This window comes from Fukomys damarensis, unplaced genomic scaffold (assembly GCF_012274545.1).
Source record: "Fukomys damarensis isolate Sample0158 unplaced genomic scaffold, DMR_v1.0_HiC HiC_scaffold_14, whole genome shotgun sequence".
NCBI classification, from domain to species: domain Eukaryota; kingdom Metazoa; phylum Chordata; class Mammalia; order Rodentia; family Bathyergidae; genus Fukomys; species Fukomys damarensis.
In genome coordinates, this window is record NW_022900926.1 from 65,299,623 (window position 1) to 65,320,712 (window position 21,090).

Genomic DNA, 21,090 nt, shown 5'->3' on the forward strand with positions numbered 1-21,090 from the left:
GAGGGAGGGAGGGAGGGACGGAGAGAGAGAGATACAGAGAGAACAGAGAGAGAAGAAAACACATAACAGAAAATAATGCAATGATAAACAGGAATATGTCAATACCCTTCAGTATAACTCTTAGAGTAAATGACTAAAACTCCCCAAGGAAAACACAGATTGACAGACAAGATCAAAAGTACCCAAAGGCTTGCCACATAAAAGAAACATAGCTAACCCAATAAGAAATTCATAGACTAAGAATCAAAGAATGGAGAATAATACTCCATGCATCAGGCACCATGAAAAGCAATCTTTTTCACAGACAAAGTGGACTTTAAGCTAAAACTGACAAGCAAAGAAAGTCACTATATATTAGTTAAGGTAATTATTCAACAGGAGGATAAAACAATTGCCAATATATATGCACCAAACATTTTTACACACAACTTCATAAAACAGACACTGTTAGACATACAAGAACAAATAAACACAATACAATGATAATGGGGGATATCAACTAGACAAAAAAATCAGTAGAGAAACATCAGAGTTGAACAACAATTATTCCAAGTATACTTTCAGGTCATAATGTAATGAAACTAGAAATAACTAGTAAATGAAGCAACAGAAATTTTATAAATACATGGGTATTTAAAAATCCATTCCTGAATATTCAACAGATCACAGAAGAAATCAAAGATGAAATTAATTCCTAGAAGCAAATAATAATTATAGTAAAACATACTAGATTCTATAGGACACAAGGAAAGCAGTTCTAATAGGAAGACTTATTGCTGTGAATAATGCTCCCTTTAGAAAAACAGAATGAGCTTAAATAAATGACCTAAAGATGCACTTCAATGCCCTAAAAATCCAAGTATACTCCAAACCCAAACCTAATATAAGAAACAAAATCTAAGAGACCGGAACAGATATTAGTGAAATTAACACTAAAAATAATACAAAGAATCAACAATCAAAAAGTTGATTCTGTTGAAGAACAAAAAGAAAAACCCTTAAATAATCTTACCAAAAAATAAAAGACCTAAATCAATGCAATTAGAAATGAAAAAGACCATGCTGGGGATTTAGCTCAGTGGTTCTGTCTGGCGCCTGCCTCACAAGCACAAGGACTAGAGTTTGATCCCCAGTACCAAAAAAGAAATGAAAAAGATGAAATGACAACTAAAATTCTCCAAATCCAGAAGGTCATTAGACCTACTATGAAAACTTCTAATCAAACAAATCAGAGATTTTAGAAGAAATGTGGAGATTCCTAGACATATATGAATCACAAAACTAAACCAAGAAAGTATTAAAAAGAAAGCTCAAACAGACCAACAGCAGGCAATAAAAGTGAGGTAGTAATAAAAAAAATGCACCAATTAAGAATAGTCCAAAGACATGATGGATTAATCACTGAATTCTATAAGAACTTCATGGAAGATAGAATGCCAATACTCCACAAACTCTTCCATGAAACTGAAAAGAAAGGAGAACTTCCAGATGATTACCTGGAAGCTAGCATTACCCTGATTTCAAAACCAGATAAGGACTAAACTAAAAAAGAAAATTACAGACTAATCTCTTTAATGAACACAGGCACAAAAAATCTTCAGAAAGACACTGGCAAACAGAATGCAAGAAATCATCAAAAAGATCATACCCCATGACAAGCAGGCTTCATCCCAGGGATGGAAGGGTGGTGAAACATACACAAATCAATAAATGTAATATTCTACATAAAGAGAAACAAGGAAAAGAAAATCACATGATCATTCCAATAGATACAAGAAAAGCCTCTGACAATATCCAACATCCATCATAACAAAAATACTGAATAAAACAGATATACAAGAACTTCATCTCTACCACATAAAGTAATTTATGACAAGCTTGTCACCATCATGTTAAATGAGGAAAAGCTAAGAGTTTCCCCTCTTAGAAATAAGGCAAAGATTTCCACTATCATCACTCCTGTTTAGTATAGTACTGCATAGTATAGTATAGTACTAACCAGAAGAATCAGCTGAGAGAAAAATAAAAGACATATTATAGGAAAGGTAGAAATCAAATTAACATAATTTGCAAATAACATAATTCCTTACATTCAAGACAACAAAAAATTTCACCAAAAGACTCTAGAATTAAAAACCAAATTCAGCAATGTAGCAAGATATGAAATCAACACACAAAATCAAGAGTGTTCCTCTTTATCAACAATAAACTGAGAAAGAAATTGTGAAAGCAATACCATTCACAATAGCATAAAGAAATATAGTATTAGATATGTAGGGATTAACCTAACAAAGTAATTGAAAGACCTTTGTAATGAAAACTACAGTGCTCTGAAAAAGGAGATTGAAGAAGACATTAGAAAATGTAAGGATATTCCCTATTCCTAGATAGGCAGAACCAATACTGTCAAATGACCATAGTAACAAAACTAACATGCAGATTTAATAAAATCCAAATTAAAATATCAACAGTATTCCTTTAAAAAGTAGAAAAAAAAAAATATATATATATATATAACAAGAAGAGAGCAAGAAGACCAAATGTAATCCTAGAGCAAGAGGCATCACAAGCCCAGATTTCAAGCTATATTACAAAGCTACACTGATGAACACAGCATAGTATTAGAACAAAAACAGACATGCAGCTTCTCAGCCATAAAGAATGATAAACTAGAGACATTTATAGCTAAATGGATGAACATTGAGGCCATACTCTTAAGTGAAATAAATAGGACACACGTGTTAAATACTGAACTGTCTCTCTGGTGTGAGAAACTGAAAATGTAAATGAGGATAAAAATGTAAAATAGATAATTTGAAACAGAACACAAAGGTTCAAAAGAGTAGGGGAAGTAGGAGAGATGGGGGAAAGGAAAGAAAGGAATGAAAAAATATGGAAAAAAGAAGTAAAAATCAGAAAGCTTTTATAAATAGGGAGGGGTGGAATGGAGGGAAAGGAAATGGGAGAAAATAAGAACTCAGATATGTCATGTACAGGTACAAATTCCCAATGGTGAATATGATCATAATGTATACCTAAAATATACCAATGAAGTTAAACAGACATACAGATCATGGAACAGAATAGTGGATGCAGAAACAACCTCAGTCACATTAAGTCATTTGATCTTTGCAAGGAGCCAAATGCATACCCTGGAGGAAAGACAATTCTTTACCAAATCGTACTTGGAAAACTAGTTACACACACACACACACACACACACACACACACACACACACACACAAGACTGAATCTAGACCCATGGCTATCACTGTGTACCAAAATAAAATCAAAATTGGTTAATTACATAAGCATTAAAACAGAAACCATTTGAAAGAAGATAAAATAGCTAAGATTCTTGAAGACATAGGCACAGGCATGGACTTTCTAAACAGTACCCAAATTGCAGAAAAAATAGCATCAAGAATCATAAACTGAGATATCAAATTTTAAAACTTCTACACACCACAAGTAACAATCAGTAAAGTGAAGTGACAAATTTTTGCCATCTACTCCTGTTACAGAGAAATAATATCTAGAATATACAAAGAATTTAAAAAAATCAGAGCCCCCCAAATTAAAAGACCCAATCAAAAAAATGGGCCACTGAAATGAATAGATATTGTGTAGAAGAAGTACAAATGACCAATAAATACATGAAAAAACGCTCAACAGCTCTGGCTACTAGAGAAATGAAAATTAAAACAACATTGAGATTCCACCATATTGTAGAAACAATGGCTATCAGCCCCACCCAACACCACAGCATACAAGGACCTCCCCACCCACCACTGTGCCATGTGAGGACAGCCCTATCTTCTGCCACACTATTTGAGGACCACCCTGCTCACCTCCAACATCAAACTGCCAACTCTTAGCCAGTTCTGTACCTTGGTTCCCCTAAGCACAAGGCTGCAGAGCCAACTACCAAAGACTTACTTGATTGAAAAAAAGATAATTCCCCAGAGTAAAGCTCAGAAGTATTGGCTACTACAGGGGGAAATAATGAGTGAGCCATCAGCACTAGCCCTAAGAAAAGCCCACAGCTGCTACAAACTTAAAAAAAATAAATAAAAGCATAGGGTTTTAACAGATTGACTTCTCCATGGAACAACAGAGTTGTAGAAGAAATGCAGCAGCACCCACCATATTCCCAGGCACAATTTAGGAAGGGGCTGATCATGTGGGACTGAACCACTGAACACCTTTACTACAGTTTTATCCCAGGACTGAAGTGTTACCCTACCACAGAGACTGGGTGAGAGAAGCCACAGGAGACTGACGGGAGAGGCTAAGGGATACACATAGATTACTTGAGAGCCTCTGGGAAGTTCAAGATCAAGAAGCTCAGCAAGGACACAGGGCCTGCACTCTGCAGGGAGGGGGTGGTGAGTTCCAGAGGTCACTGGATCTGAAGGTGATGGCACTAAGTCCAGTGTTCTGCTCAAGCCCACACCCTACTGCCTACAAACAGCACAGATCAACAGTCTGATCACTCACCTGTATGCCAGCATGAGTGGAAAAGTATCCTGGCTTGGACTGTTGCCAGTCTGTGGGTTTCAGACAAGGGGATCCTGAGCGCAGAGGGATCACCTGACAAACCCACAGGCTATAAAGTGGGGTGCAAAGGACTGTGCCTTGCTGGCTTCCAAAGAATGCAGGATCTGGAAAGAAATCACTTGTACGGAAATACAGACAATTTTTTATCTTTTGACCCAGTTTTTTCCCTGTTTCTCTTTCTTTTCTTCTTTTGTCACTCTCCCTCTTTTAATTTGTTCCATTGGTATTTTTTTTCTTGTAGCTCTCTATTTCTTCCTTATTTCTCATTTTCCTTGTTGATTTTTCTGTTAAATTTTATCCAATACAACTAATTTCCTCTTATTAGGATCCTTTATTTCATTTGTATCCCCTTCCTCTCATCTTCCATCACTTAGTTTTTCAAATTCTACTTTTTTCATGTTCCATTCCTCAAAATCCCTATTCTTTCTCACATAACCATTAAGCTATAAGAAACTATAGATGCTATGTTAATTATATTTTACTGTGGTTGAACACTATCCTTCTGTTAGTAGAGGTAAAGTTTCTCAATTGAGTAGATGCTGTAAGTTAGTATCTAGTTTGTCTTAGTGATTATACTATAATCACAGATGTCTTTCCTATGGTTAAGGGTGGAATATTATTGTTCTTAATTTTTGTCAATAATCCTTTTGTATTTGACAATATTGTAGTTGTTGACTTTACAACTATAGCCAGGGTGACTTAGTTGCTTCTATCGATAGGTTTTCTTTGTGCGCCAATATTTAGATGGAGTAGGGGTCATAAACAATACTACGGCCCATTCTGAAGAACAAGGTACTGGGCCAAATAAGCTACAACCTCTACTCCCAAACAAATGGAGATGGCTAGATCCTGGAACAGGATCCAAGGATCTATTGGCAAAGACCAATAGTTAGCAATTCCCAGAGGACATCTCTGAAAAGCAGATATTAACTGAAGAGATCTCCACACTAGCAACAAAGCTGCCAACTATAATCAAACTACAAGCCTCAGCCCAGAAAAAATCAAAACGGAAACATGAGGAAACAATGCAACAAAAACTTCCAACTCCCCTAAAATCAAACAGGGGGGCATCAAGGGAAAGGAAATCAAAGTCACAAAACTAAAATATCTGAAGAGATAACCATGGAAGTAACAAAACAGATCAAGGTGATTATGGCTTAAACGGCAAATTCAAAGACAAAACTAAACAGATAATGATCCTAATGAAATAAACATCCGTGAGTCTACAGAAGACACTGATAAAAAACAAAACAAAACAAAATAAAAAACCTAGCAGAGCTAAAAAAAAGAGACACACAGTAGGAATGCCCAGGATAGAAAGAATTGGAGCCTATAAAAAGTTTCAAATAGAAAGCCAGGGATTAAAAATTCCACTGAACATTTGGGCAGCAGAAGTAACTGTTGCCAAGATAGTGTCAGATCCAGAGGACAGGACCGTGAGAGATACCCTAAAAACAAGAGAACCTGAAACATGGATCCAAAAGCTGGTAGATGACATAATGCAGACAATTCAAAGATTATAATTGGAATTAGTAAAAAACCGGAAGACAACACAAAAGGCTTAAGACTGTTACAGAATAGCAAAAAATGTTCCAAATATAGCAAGAGAACTTAAGGTACAGTTAAGTGAGGCTTACAGAACAGCAAATAGCCACGATCAAAAGCAAAGTACTCCAAGACACATCATAATTAAAATAACAAAAAATCTAACACAAGAACAGAAGTACAAAAGCTTTCAAAGAAAAGGAAAACCTATCAGAATTACAGAAAACTTCAGAACACAAACCACAAAGGCAAGAAGAACTTAGAGTATTTCATATCAATCATTCAATCAATAAATAAATAACTTCTGATCTCAACCAATATTTTCTACAAAGCTATACTTGAAAACTGATGGAGAAAGAAGACTTTCCATAATAAAGACTACCTAAAGATATTTATGACCACCAAACCAGCAGTCCTCAGAATTCTCAAAGATATTCTAGAATGAGACAATGAAGCTAACAATGCCAAAATACCCAACAGAATTAATGCATCAGGCAGGGCAAGCAATTAAAATAGAAAGGAAAGAAAGGGAATCAGCAGCAGGAAAATAATACCATGACAAGAATAAGTCAGTACCTATCAAAGTGAATGGTCTCAATTCACTAATGAAAAGATACAGATTAGCAGACTGGATCAAGAAACAAAATCAAAGGGTATTCTGTATACAACAAACACATTTAATGGAAATGGAAATTCACAGACTAAAACTAAAAGGAATTAAAACAATATTCCATGCAATGGGAACCTCTCACCCCGTAAAAAGCATGAACAGCTATCCTATTTTCAAATAAACTTAACTTTAATCCAAAACTGACCAGAAGAGGCAAACAAACACTACTATTAGTTAAAGGAGCTATTCAACAGGAATAAATAACAATTATAAATATATATGCACCAAACCATAGTACAGACAATTTCATAAAACAAACATTGGATGTAAATGGTCAGATAAATATCAATGTGATTACAGTGGGGATCTCAATACTCCTTTTCACAAATAGATCACCTAAACAAAAAATCAACCAAGAAATATCAGAGTTGAACCAATCCTTTGAATAAATGGACTTAACATATATAATGCTCCACCCAAGAACAGAATATAGTCCATATGGCAGCACATGAAACTTTCTCCAAAATAGACCACATACTACCTAAAAAAGCATGCTTAAATAGAATGAAAAGAGTAGTAATTTTACCATGCAGATGAAAGTATAATAAAACTAGAAATTAAGGGCAAAAGAAATCACCAAAGTTATGGAAACTCATGGAAATTAAACAACACACTTCAGAACAATCATTGGGTCACTGAAGATATCAAGGAAGAAATAAGACAGTCCTTAGAATTAAGTGATAATGTCAATACAAATACCAGAATTTATTTAATTACACAATGAAAGGAATCTTAAGGGGAAGTTTATATCTGTGAGTTTCCCATACCAGAAAAAAAAAAGAGCAAGCCCTAATAAGTAAACTAATGATGTATCACAGGTCCTAGAAAAAAGAACAAATCATATCCAGAGCCAATAAAAGGAAGAAAATTATAGAGTTCAGACCAGAAATTAATGAAATGGAGACTGAAACAATACAAAGAATTAATCAGTCAAAGAGCTGGTTCTTTGAAATGATAAATAAACCTTAGTCAACCTTACCCAAAACAAAAGAAAAGATACAAATCAATTAAGTCAGTATTAAAAAGGAGAGATCACAACAGACACCACCAATGTCCAGAAGATTAGCAACAACTGTAAAACCTGTATGCCAATAAACTATAGAAATCAGAAGAGTGGAAAGATTCCTAAATATATATAAACTACTAAAACTGAACCAACACTTTAAAATGTGGAATAACAGGTAATGATATTGAAACCGTAATAAAAAAAAAAACTAACACCAATACTCCTCAAACTATTTTTTATATATATTTTATTGGTACAGTTTAGGTATACAACATAATGACATTCACCATTGCAGATTTGTACCTTTCTATAATATATCTTAATTCTTATTTTCCCCATATCCTGACCTCCCTTCAACCCCTCCACAGTTCTCTATTTACAAAGTCTTGTAAATGGATGTATAATGAGGCGATACTCTTAACTGAACAAAATAGGACACACATGTATAAATACTGAATAGTTTTTCTGGTGTGAGAAACTGAAAGTGGAAATGAGGATGAAAATGTATAACAGACAATGTGAAATAGGAAGAAAACATGCAAAGGGGAAAGGAAAGAGGGGAATGGAATTAATATGAGAAAATGAAAAAAAATGGTAACTCCTCAAACTCTTAAATAAAACTGAGAAGAATACACCCAAAGTCAGACAAGGATCCAACCAAAAAGAGAAAACTACAAGCTAAACTCTCTACTGAAAATAGATGCAAAACTCCTCAACAAGATACTAGAAAGCAGAATTAGATAAATCATCAAAAGTTCATGCACCATAGTCAAGTAGGCTTCATCCCAAATGCCAGGATGGTCCAATATATGCAAATCAATAAATGTAATCCATCACATAAACAGAAACAAGGACAAAAATCACAAAAGCACCTCAATACACATAGAAAAGATGACCAAACTCCAACAACCATTCACAAAAACATCCTAAAGAAAATAGGCATAGAAGGATCTGACTTCAATCTGATAAAAGGTATTTATGGTAAATCTACTGCCAGCATCATATTAAAAGAGGGAAAATGGAAAGCCTTCCCTCTAAACTCAGGAACAAGACAAGGATGTTCACTATTAACACTCCTGTTCAATATAGTCTTCAAAACATTAGCCAGAGCAACCAGGAAAGATAAAGAAATAAAAGTAATACATATAAGAAAGGACAAAGTCAAAATATCATTATTTACAGATGATATGATCTTCTTATTTACAAGACCCAAAAAGCTCCCAGAATTAATAACCAAACTCAGTAGTGTAGCAGGATATAAAATCAACACACAGAAATCAATAGCATTCCTATACATTAATAATAAACTCACTGAGCAAGAAATTAGGAAAACAATGCCATGCATAATAGCATCAAAAATTAAATACCTAGAAATTAATTAATAGGGACATTAAAGATTTATACAACAAAAGTTACATCATTCTGAAAAAGAAGACGGAAGAGGACATCAGAAAATGGAAAGATATCCCATGCCCTTGGATAGGCAGAACCAATATTGTCAAAATGGCGATAACTCAAATCTAATGCAGTCCCAACAAAATACCAGCAGCATTTTTCACAGATCGGAGAAAACAACCGTAAAAGTTATATGGAACCAGAAGAAACCCAGAAGACCAAATTTGTCCCTAGTTGATCAAATATCATATGATGGTCATTTATTTTGCTTTTAAAAATTATGTCCAGAAATCACATCTTCACGTGAATGTACACATTTCTCCAAATCACTGAATTGTTAATTCACAACAAGTAAGCTTTTTTCCAAGGACTATAAGGTTCAAAATTTAACAAAGAGCATTGTTTAAAGTCATACTAGAGAAATACTGCCTACTTCCAACAGGAAACAAAAACTCAAATAGTTTCTCTAGTGTGAGAAATTGAAAGTGTAAATAAGAACTAGAAGGTATAATAGAAAATGTGAAACAGGAAGAAAAGCTGCAAAGGGGAAGAGGAAGTGGGAAGTTTAGGGGAAAAGAAAGATGGGAATGGAATTAACATGAGAAAAAGAAAAATGTAAACAAAGTCTTTGTAGATAGGAAGGGGTAGAGGGGTTGAAGGGTGGAAAGGGGAATGGGGAAAAAATAAGAACCAAGATGGATTATGTAAAGGTGAAAATTTCCAGTGATGAATGTCACTACACTGTATACCTTAAATGTATCAATAAAATTAATTGTAAAAAAAAAGACTCCAGAAGAAAACCCTGATTTGGTGTCCTGTTCCTGAGCTCCCACATCCAAATGAGTCCCTGGACATCAAGCACTGCTCAAGCTGACACACAGCCTCTTCCCTTGTCAACTACTCCAGGTCCATGTGAGGACATACAACAGATATGTGCATATGACCAATACCCATTTCCTCCCTCTGCTTCCACACATAGCAGGAGAGGCATGGCCAGGTGCAGCCAAGTCAATGGAAGACTTGAAGTACTGCAACACTTGGCAGCCCTGTATCAGTTCCAATCACCCTTCTTTCTAAGGTAAACCCATCTTTCCCAGCATCTTCGGGCCTATGGCCAATCATATATAACTACTCACATTCCAATATGTATTAAGTCACCCACTCATTTTGCAACCTTTGAAAGCACGAACAGATAGTGAAACACTAGGACAGAGAGACCTAGAAAGGGCAGCACTCATCAGTCCACCAGTGGCCTTCCTTGACACAGTTATACAAAGTCATACCAGTCATGCGAAAATTTGAGTTGTACTTATTAAATGCAACTGCAAACATGTACTGTCTCATTTTACCCTTACGGTAGACAGTACTGTGTCTGTGAAATAGTACAAATGAATTCCAGGTTTTGTCTCAGTTGCTGCATGCTGCTACAAAGGAAGGCTTGAGAGCACAGAATGGGAAGTTATTTCTCAGTTTTAGCGGCTGGCGAGTCCTGGGTTCAGGCACTGGCACCTGGCCACTGCCAGCCTTCCATGTCCTTACTTGGCTATGGTCACTCTGCCATGTCCTCACCTGGTTGGGGCTGCCCTGCCATGTCCTCACAGAGTGTGACAGCTAACTAACTGTGTCAACTTGAGAAATAAACATCCAACTAAATTGGATCAGCACAGTTCCAGGTGTTACTGAGAGGATTTACTGAAGACAGAAGACCCACTCTGGGTAGGCTTGTCACCTGAATGGTAGAAGAGATAAGAAGGAAGGCTCGCATCTGTTACTTTGGAGGAGCTTCAGTCTTCATCTTCACCTTGGACAATGTATCCTGGTTTCCAGTACAAACCCCTCAGCCTTCCATTTAAGACCTTTCGGCTTCCTGATGGACTCCCATGGGACACTACACTGAGCTCCTCAAGTGTTTGGTTCAGTCTCCAGGGCACAGAGAGCATTTGTTGCACTCTTCCACACCTGGCTCTGCAGGTAGCCACTTAAGCCTATATTGTAAATTCTTATATATTTGTATATCTTGCATTAAATCTGTTTCTCTCATGAGCACTGGTTGACATGCACAGAGAAGGTAGAGGGGCCACCAATTTCAGCGCCTGAATGTTCCTCGCAGCTCACAGCATCACTGTATCGCCTCACAAATGCCATCAAAAAAGCTATCACAAATTTTAATATGAGGTTTCGGAGGGACAAACACGGGGTACCTCTGTGAGAAAGCAGCAGGAGATCTGAGATACAGAGAGGAGACAAAGCCAGGTTCAGATGCAGGCAGGGGCTGGCATGGCACAGCCTCCAGCCAGCGATCTGCAGCACAAAGAGGCTTCTCCCTCAGAACGTAAGAAGAGCTGACCTGCTGACCTCAAATCCAAACTCCTGGCCCCCAGAAGTGAGCAAAAACCTCTATGGGCTGAAGCCTCCAACTTCATGGGAATGTGGTCCTGCAGCCCTAGAAAGCTAAACAAGAACATGTGTGTGTCCAGGACAAAAGAGTGTATGTTAGCATCTGCTCCATGTATGTGCAGGACATGTAAGAGTCTGGGTGGGGAGCAATGGGCAATTTCATTGGAATAAGGGGTCTAGCTTAGAAAAGGACACCCTCGGTGATACAGCATCATCTTGTCTTATTGATTCTTATTTTAATCCCATAATTTAAAGAAAATAAACCATGTAATGCAAGGCCTTTCAGAGTTTGTGCTCAGTGCTTGTGAGGTGACTAACAGATGAATGAATTAGTGAATGGCTAGTGTTTATTGTGCATCACTTAAAAATAGGAAAGTCTTTCACCTTTCACACATCACGGTTACTAAACTGCGACTACTGTGCAAGTCTCAAAATAGTGACCAGCAGTCGAGCTTAGAATAGATTTGTTTCCTTCTATGCCACAACATCGAAGAGTCTACATGACAACATCATCTTGAATCCCTACAACAGGAGACTGAAGCCCACGTACATGTCTGTCCTCGGCGCCACAAACCAAAAACCGGCCACATGGGCTGAGGGCCATGCCACAGGGGTAGGAGCGGTTCGGGTGTCCTTGAAATCGGCGTTCACACCTGTTGGGGCAGAGAGAAAAACCTGAATAGAACTCAGTTTTTCGTCTTAATTCAAACTACAGAACGGAGACCACTTGCTTTCCTCACAAAAAGAAACAAAGGAATAGAGGAAAAGCTTTTGCCTCCATGGTGCTGGCAAGAAAACATAGGACCTTGTGCATGCTAGGCAAGTGTGCTACTACTAAGCTACATGCTGGAAAATATTTTATATGTGAGAATCAGTACATGGTAGGCAATTAAAAGGATTTTAAGAATAATTCAAATGATTTTCAAAGTTAAATTCCCAAAGATGACAAAATTAACAATAAATTAACTTTATGTATGAGAAATATTAAATAACCATTTTCTTTTTTTTTGGTACTGGGGATCGAACTCAGGTCCTTGTGCTTGTGAGGCAGGCCACCGAACTGCTGAGCTAAATCCCCAGCACTTTTTCTTTTTCTTTTTCTTTTTTTTTTTGGTAAATAACCATTTTCTACAGATCATTAAAATGTAAAAACATAACCTTCTGAAATCATACTTTTTTAGAATAATGATTCAAAACTGTTGGGGTTATAACATTCTAGCAGGAGGGGCTTAAATTACACAGCCAACTATTTATGAAACACTATATAACACGCTTATTATAAAAACTGTCAGGGAATTTATGCTATTGATATTGGAAGACTGTCCACACCCTTTGCAAGGAACCAAGGTCTTCCTAACTAAGCAGACCATCAACAACCTAGGCCATCACTGAGCCTGACATGGCCAGACAGGCCCAGGAGTAGGGGCAGGCCCTGTTCCCACAGCACACACCAGGATTCTGTGTTAGTTCTGGAGATGAAACAGCAGAGCAAACACGAGCAAACACACATCTAACTGCACCCCAGGGAATAACTCACCAGGAGGTACAAATATTAATAGCATCAATGTTTCTGCACTGTCTATATGCTGAATAGTGATTTTCCCCATGGTATAATTATCTGTGAATTTTTTTTAACTTAAAGAAGATTTTACATTTTGTATATGTTTACAAAATACATTAAGTAACTTTAGCGAGTCTTCAGCAATGCCCTCCCAAGGGGAGAAAAGTGACTTCACAAGGTAAACAAAGCAGGCGTGGCCTAAGGTGCCCTGGGTCCTCCTCCCACGATCAGCCAGACAACTGGGCACGGTCCACGGTTAAGCCAGGATGCTGCTGGTCAGGACACCTGGCCCCTCCTGCTCCTCTAGGCCCTAGGAGCCACATGTGAGGGAGCAGCACCTGCTACCTGGCCACTCACCATCTCCAGGCACACATCGCTCTCCTCTCACAGCACATGTAGATTCCTGAACTTGAATCAGACACTGGGATGTGTCTCTCACTCCAGCCCCGCAGCCACAGTGCTGTGACACAAGCCAGCCTCACCTCAGAGTCCTCAGGTCCCACAGTCCAACTCCGTCACCAACAGCTGTGGTCAGGAAGAGATTATATGCCTGGGACTGTTGGGTCGTAAATGACGATCCCTGTAATCACAAGGAGAAAATCAAGATGTATTTTCAGAGGCTGAATGTAAAACCATTATTCTAATGATACCTAACAATAACTGGATCTAAACACACTTTCTCTTCCAAATGGCAAAAGCTTAACAAAAAATAGTTTCATTTTTAAAAATAATAAGAGGTGGGCTGGGGATTTGACTCAGTGGCACCTGTGCCTGCCTTGCAAGCGCAAGGTCCTGAGTTTGATCCCCAGTACCAGAAAAAAAAAATGATAAGAGGAAGCCAGGCTTGCTGGACATACTTGTAATTACAGAACCTTGGGACATTGAGGGAGGAGGATCACAAGTTTGAGCCTACCCTGGGCAACTTCACAAGACCGTGTCCCAAAATTTAAAAAGGCCTGGAGGTAGCTTAGTAGGAAGGCCCTGGGCTCAATCTTCAGTACTACACACACACACACACACACACATACTCACAAAAAAGATGAAAGGAATAACCCTCCCAAGGAAAGATCTATACAACATAACTATGCCTAATAACATGGTCTATAAATACATAAAGTAAAACAGAGTTATAAGGATAAATATGAGAAAATTACAACCATTGTGGGAGATTTTAAATGTTTCCTTTGCTAGCTAAAAAAAATCAAGCATATAAAAATGAAGAGGACTTGAACTTAAAAGAATTAACAAGATTGACCCAAGGGGGATCTATGTAAACATAGCTAGCCAGTGTCTAGTAAAAACACATTCTTTTCATACACATATCTAATATTTCTTTAATACATAAGCCAGGGAGCCAGATTTCTCAATGTATACAAAATCTCAAAAAATATCAAGAAAATTGCTATTGCATAGAATCCATGCCCTGAACCACACCATGACATTAGAAATCAGTAATAAAACAGATTTCTAAAAATTAACTTGTATACATATACATGGAAATCTAAAAGCACACCTCTAAATAAAACCTGGACTAGGCTGGGGATTTAGCTCAGTGGTTCCAGAGCCTGACCTGAGTTTAATCCCCAGTGCAAAAAAAAAAAAAAAAAAAAAAAAAAAAAAGTAATCATTGTTATTATCAAAAGTTGCTTTATAAACCCCAAAAAAAAAAAAAAAAAAAAAAAAAAAAAAACTGGACTGAAAAATATCATAATGTATATTAGAAAACATTTAGTGTTGAGTAGTAATATAAATGGCATGTGCCAAAACAGAAAAAGAACAATTAAAGAATATGTGGAAGGAATGCAACTATGAGAAATGCATCAAAATGGATAAAACACAAACACATGGAATAAAAATGAAGTAGCACAGAGATATGTATGAAAGAGCAGCACATAGACCAAAGCTCTGCATTGTTTTTAAGTATACACTTGAGAAAGGGTCACACCAAATCCAGGAGTGGTGGTCAAAGAGGAATAACCAGGAGGGAGAAAGAGAACAGAGCAATATCTGCATCAATAATCATTTCATTTATTTTGATAAAAGCACAGTAAGATCTAACACTAATACAGCAAAAGATCAACATGTCACCATGCTGAAATCTAAACTCTCCTGTGTAATATTTTTTGTTTAAATTTTAAGTGATTCTTAGTTTTTCAATTCAAATTATCTGTCCAGTACTATATATGTACATCATAAAAAGCAAATATCATATTGAAAGACAGAAAATAAGAGTAGCAGCCTGTCAAACTTTTAAAATAAAGATGAAAAACCTGCTATGATTGTAAAGATCTTATGTGTTCTCAATCTAAAAACGAGCCATTTAATGATGTTACAAAAAAACACAGCCACCCTCCTAGATGTAAGCTTTCTTGTTAATGCTGTGGTGAAGGGAATTAAACAAGTTCTGCTGGCCCAACATAAGTAAGACAAGAAACAGAGTGATTTTCAGAGCAGGTTATTCTAGCAATTAGAGGTTAGAGCACTCAAAAGAAGCACTGTAGGTGTATTTTGTTAACTCAAAGGAAATTGGACACAGCCTATTTTACATTTTACTGGAAATGGGACATCTGGATCAGTCTGTACTACTCCTACAATGGATTTGCTGGGTGGGTGGGGTATGCAAGCGGCAGTGTCCACATGGCTGTGGGTAGTCTGAACACTGTGATGTGCACTGAATAAATGCACAAAAATGAAAGTGACGTCTTCAAAACACAAGCCTTTAGACATGGTGTAAACCTCTGTAACCTCACCCTTCTTCACTTTCATTCCATCATATACCCATCAAAAATGTTTATTTTCAGGAAATAAAACCAGTTATTTTCCCATAAAACAATCCAGAAATATTTCTCCTGGTATAACACCTCTCATCCAAGAGCGCACCAAAATGCTTCCCAAACTATGACAACCATCCCTGGCAGTCTACTTAGACCTCGAGAAGTTGGCCTGCAGGCTGCCATAGTGTAGCAGACGCCTAAGCAGTGTCCTGAATTAAATCACTATAACTCAAGAAAGAGACTTTAAGAGAAAGGAATATTCCTTGGCCCGGCAAATTAGGTGGGTCACTGGTCTCTAGGAAGGAAGCCAGGCAAGACTTGCAAAGGCATGGCTCCACACAGGGCCACCTTGTAAAAGGGAATGGAAATGCCCAACATGCCTCTCGGGAAACACCTCCTGCAGGGACACTGTCTTCAAGACCCCATTTCAACTGTCTAGATATTCATGGAGAAGGCAATGTCTCCTTTGTCCTCAAATACTATCCGCAGACAAATTAATTCATCAGTCTTTCAACATGGACTTGGATAGTGAGCACATAAGCACTCCCCCTGCCTTGGGTCTGCACACGATGCTAGCTGCCCCTTCGAGACCTGAGCCAGAGAAGGCACCAGCACAGATATTTGAGCAGAGGGAGCGAATTCTGAATTGAGGTTCATGATCAAAGCAGGGGAGAGCATCAGCCAAGAATATCCAGATAAATGAAGGGAAGGTATGAGAGCCTTAAGCCAGGGCATGTCCACTCCTTCTGGTGCTCTGAGCTTGAAGGGCCAGGCCTGGGACCCAGCCTCACAGTCCAGCTCCCAGCAACAGTGCACAGCTCTGCCTGAAAAAAAAAAAAAAAAACTGATCCCATCAACAAACAGGTGCAAAGTTCAATTGTCACATCTTCCTCTGGGCTATAACAACATCACCTTAGTAATTATACCACTGGCCCTTTGCACCTACAGTCTGAACAGCCAAGTTCCATTCTAATAGCTGAGCATACACCCCTCACAGCAGCTGTAGGCCACTCATTTTACACATAGCACCTGCATATCACTCTTACTCAAACTTTGGGATCCCTGCCCTGCACCCAAAGCAAATCCCAGAGCCCTAGCCAGGACCCACTAGACCAGGGAACACTCCACTGTTTGTCCCTCAGCTTCAACATACTGGCCCCACTTCCTGCATTCTACTCCTATAAATGCACACCTGGACCCCTTCCTACTTAGGTATCTGCTGCTTACAAGTTATCTGATCATCACAGAACACTTGATCAGTGCAAGCACTTTTCCTCTGAGAGAAGCTTTCCTCAAGCACAAAGATTTTGTTCTCTGCTCTTATGTGTCCACGGAACAGTGGCAAGCACAGAATAGATATTGTTAAATTAAATGGGTAGGTGTATACAAACATATGCATATCTGTGCACACATGCATGCATGCGTACATACAGGTTTGTGCATACACAGGTTTGTGCATAGCCATACATTTAGGGATATACTCACAGACACCTGTATGCATATATATATATTTTTTCCCTTATATGCACACATGTAAGAATCCAAGCACACATACAGGCATGCACATGTGTACATACATACATACATATACAGTTGAAGGTGGAAGAGTTAAGGTGGACTGACAACTTGATTGGCTTGAGAGCCCCTAAGGGATTAGAAAAATACATTCCTAGATGTGCCCAGGTGGGTTCAAAGAGCTGTGAATATGGGTACTATATCTGGTTCCTAACCCCTTTCTCTCTGGTGCTGTACCCCTGATTTGCTTTCCAGACACTGTGAAGTAAACAGATTTGGGTTTTTTGTTTGTTTGTTTGTTTTTTAATACCATGCTCTTCTGTCATGATATTTCTATCTTGAAGCCATATTATTCATGGAATGAACTCTCTGAAACTGTAGGCCAATTAAACCTCTTCTCCTTTAAGTTCTATGCAAGTAGGAGGTGGGGGAGGGGTCCTTGAAAATTGTCCCAGTACTGGGATATCTCATACAGAAAACTGGTACCAAAGAATTGGGGTCATTACTATGACTAAACCTGACAATAGGTAGAAGCATTTAGAACCAGATTGGTGGTTGGAGTTTTAAAAAGTTGGGAGAAACAGGCTAGAGAAAGCCTAAAATGCTATAAACAGAGACTGATGATAGACAATTCTGAATGAAGCTCAGGAGATCAGAATGATTGCAAGAATGCAGACAAGAAAGGCCAGGTTCAAGAAGTTTCAATTGGAAACAAGAACTCTACTGAGGATTGGTCTACAGGCCACGAATGTTATACACTAGCAAAATAAATTTGTCTACATTCTGTCCTGATATTTTGTGAGAAGCTAAGTTTAAGGGCAATAGATAAACTAATCTTCTGGAGGAAATTTCAAGGTTACCCAACATTCTGGATATGGCATGGGTACTTCTGGCTGCTTTTATCCAGATTAATATTTGAAAAACTGAAATTTTGGTTGGAAGGAACCATGTATAAAGTTGGGGCCAAAGGATGTGTCATTGCTGAAGAGCTTATTAATGTTAAAAAAAAAAAAAAAACAAGTACTTGGAACTAGGACAAGAAAAGATACATTAAAAACATCTTAGGAATCAGTAAGACCCCACCAACACAGGTTCAAGATGTAGAACTATAGATCTTTCATTTTCCCCAAGCCTCCTGCTCCAGAATGGCTGCTAGGGAATTGGTTCTCCGAGATTCATTTCACTATGCTCAGCCATCCAGGCACTCACAGGCTGCCACAGTTTGGGGGTTGGGGGGCTCAGCTACTACTCCTCCTGACAGCAGAACTTGGTATGGTTGTTAAGGTGTGAACAAATATGAGGTCTGGAATTTTGCTCCAGGGTCAGGAATCCTGACCATTACAACCATGTTATTAGGAACAGGTAATGACTTAAGGATTCAGCCCAAAAGCAGATAGTAACCATCTTCCTATCCTAGAGCTATGTGACTAAATGTTTATAGAGAGACTACTTGAAATACAAGATCTTAATAAAAATCTCATCAAAGAGATTAAAAGAATCTCTGAAAATGGGGTGCATGTAAAAATCCACTAGCACTTATTATTTATACCAGATCTATAAAAACAGGAAGCATTTAACTACTTAACAGTTTACTCTGAGCATCACTTGGGCATGCATTTGTTTAGGTACTGACTATTACAAGTGTCACACAGGCAGGTGTCACTTCAACCAGTCAATTCTTATACTGAATAAATATGACAAGTTATTTTTAAAATTCCTGTTATCTTATAAAAATTAATGAAAAATATGAAATTTTTTGTCACCCTGTATTTAAATAATTGTCCTGGTAAGTGATTAAAGAAAACCCATTATTACACCTCTCAAGAGTACCATGGAGTTCAGAGGTGTTCCCTCTCTTCAAGTGACTCACCTCCCACCCAAGGCCAGCTCTCAGAAACCACAGTACATGAGATTTATAAAAGCCAAAGGGCCCTATACTGGGGCTAGAGGAAGACCCACATCCAAGTTTGAGGGAAATTATTCAAATGCACCTGTCATCTACTGAGAAGTAATGTCTCACAGCATGAGAGTTTACCTGTTTTTCCCCACACTTAGTAAGGGCACATTTCCTTGATGGGTGGGGGAGTAATATGGTTCATCTTCAACAGAAATAAATATGTGTATAGACAACAAAAAGCAATCTGCTGGGCTGTGCCAATGACAAATAGCCAAACTAAAGGCACAAGAGAATCAAGGGCACCAGCTGCAGAGGTTCAGTCAGTACCCTCAGTATACCAACTGACTGACAACACCATGGGACAGGGCATAGCAGAAGGTAAACTTTTAGCTCAGGCAGGGTAGAACCTATAACTTACCTGCTCAAATCTGGTATTTGTCAGATGAGATCAAATATCCACTATGTGGAACTCCTCAGTGGGTCTGAGACACCTGGAGTTGAGTGTCAGATATATAAGAGAGAGATTGAAAATAATGACCATTCTAATGTGAAGAGTAGCGGGAAGGAGGCAGGAAAGGCCTGTGCCTGGCTCTTGGGGTACACATCCACACAATGTCCTTATAGCAGGTAGGGAGAATCCCACAGACAGGGTCAGTATAGTTCATAAACCCTGTGTGAACAACAGCTTAAACTATCACATTCACAGAACTCTACCCATGAAGATTTATCCACACAATCTAGCAGTCACTCAGTGCTATGATCTGAATGTGATGTCCCTTCAAAATCCCTATGTCAAAATCTAATTAATGCAGTAGCACTACAAGATAAGGTCTTGGGAAGTGATTAGGTAACAAGGGTAGGGTCCTCCTGGTAGGATCAAGGAGGCTCCAAGGAGCCTGTGTACCCCTTTACCACCTGGTAAAAGGAGCCTGTCTACCCTTTTACCTCACCTAGCCAGGGAGTACTGCCTTGGAAACAGAAAGCCCTCAGGAGACTGAGCCCATCAGCACTTTGATCTTGGACTTTTAGCCTCCAGAACTGTGAGCAATAAATTCAGTTTTCATAAATGTCTCCGTATTTTATTATTGCAGCAGGAACAGACAGGGACATTGAGCATAGGGCCTTCATGCATATCCACCTCCTATCTCGATCTTATGTGGACATCAGTCTGCAGGAGCAGAAGAGTTAGGGGATCCACCACATCTATCACCTCTGATACTGTCCTTTCCTCAAAGCAGAAACCGTATCTACCTCAAGCTTCTGACTGCCCATGCAGCAATCATGGAACAAAGTCTTGTGTGAACATAGGTGTCCATGAGAAGTAAGAGTTTTCTAAGGCACAACCCACCAGACTTTTAAATTTTTATTTGAAAATAAAAATCTTTTCCATGACAGACTTAGCACAAGATAAGCAACTTATATGCATTATCCTATTTAGTGATTTAAGAGAGAAAAGCAATGCACTTAAAAGGCTAAACCCTCTTCTACTATGAAATGAGAACAGAGAGGAAAGGAAACAGGAAAATTACAAGATGTCACAATAATTACTATTGCACCATTTCCCAAAATAAAACAACTGCTCTTGAAAATATGAGAAAAACTGACTAGCTAAGCTTAAAAGAATTATCTTCCCCATGTTGTAAACTATGGTTTTATGTTTTAAGTTATAAGTAAAAAAATTTAAGATTCCAAAATTATATTTTGCATTTGCAATCTAAACATCTGTAACAACTTAAAACAAATTTGGGAACCAAACTGAAAAAAAAAAAA

At 38.1% G+C, this 21,090-nt stretch overlaps 1 protein-coding gene across 6 annotated transcripts in view; it reads right to left on the bottom strand.

Moving 5' to 3' along the window:
* Positions 1 to 21,090, bottom strand: part of Wdr27 (WD repeat domain 27) — a 211,509-nt gene that overhangs the window by 112,710 nt on the left and 77,709 nt on the right. For all 6 annotated transcript variants that reach the window (XM_010628906.2, XM_010628903.2, XM_019208131.2 and 3 more), the window contains exons 22-23: positions 13,617 to 13,714; positions 12,124 to 12,226 (exon numbers count right to left, since the gene is read on the bottom strand). In XM_010628906.2, the coding sequence (XP_010627208.1) occupies positions 12,124 to 12,226; positions 13,617 to 13,714 (201 nt within the window). The remainder of the gene's footprint in view (positions 1 to 12,123; positions 12,227 to 13,616; positions 13,715 to 21,090) is intronic.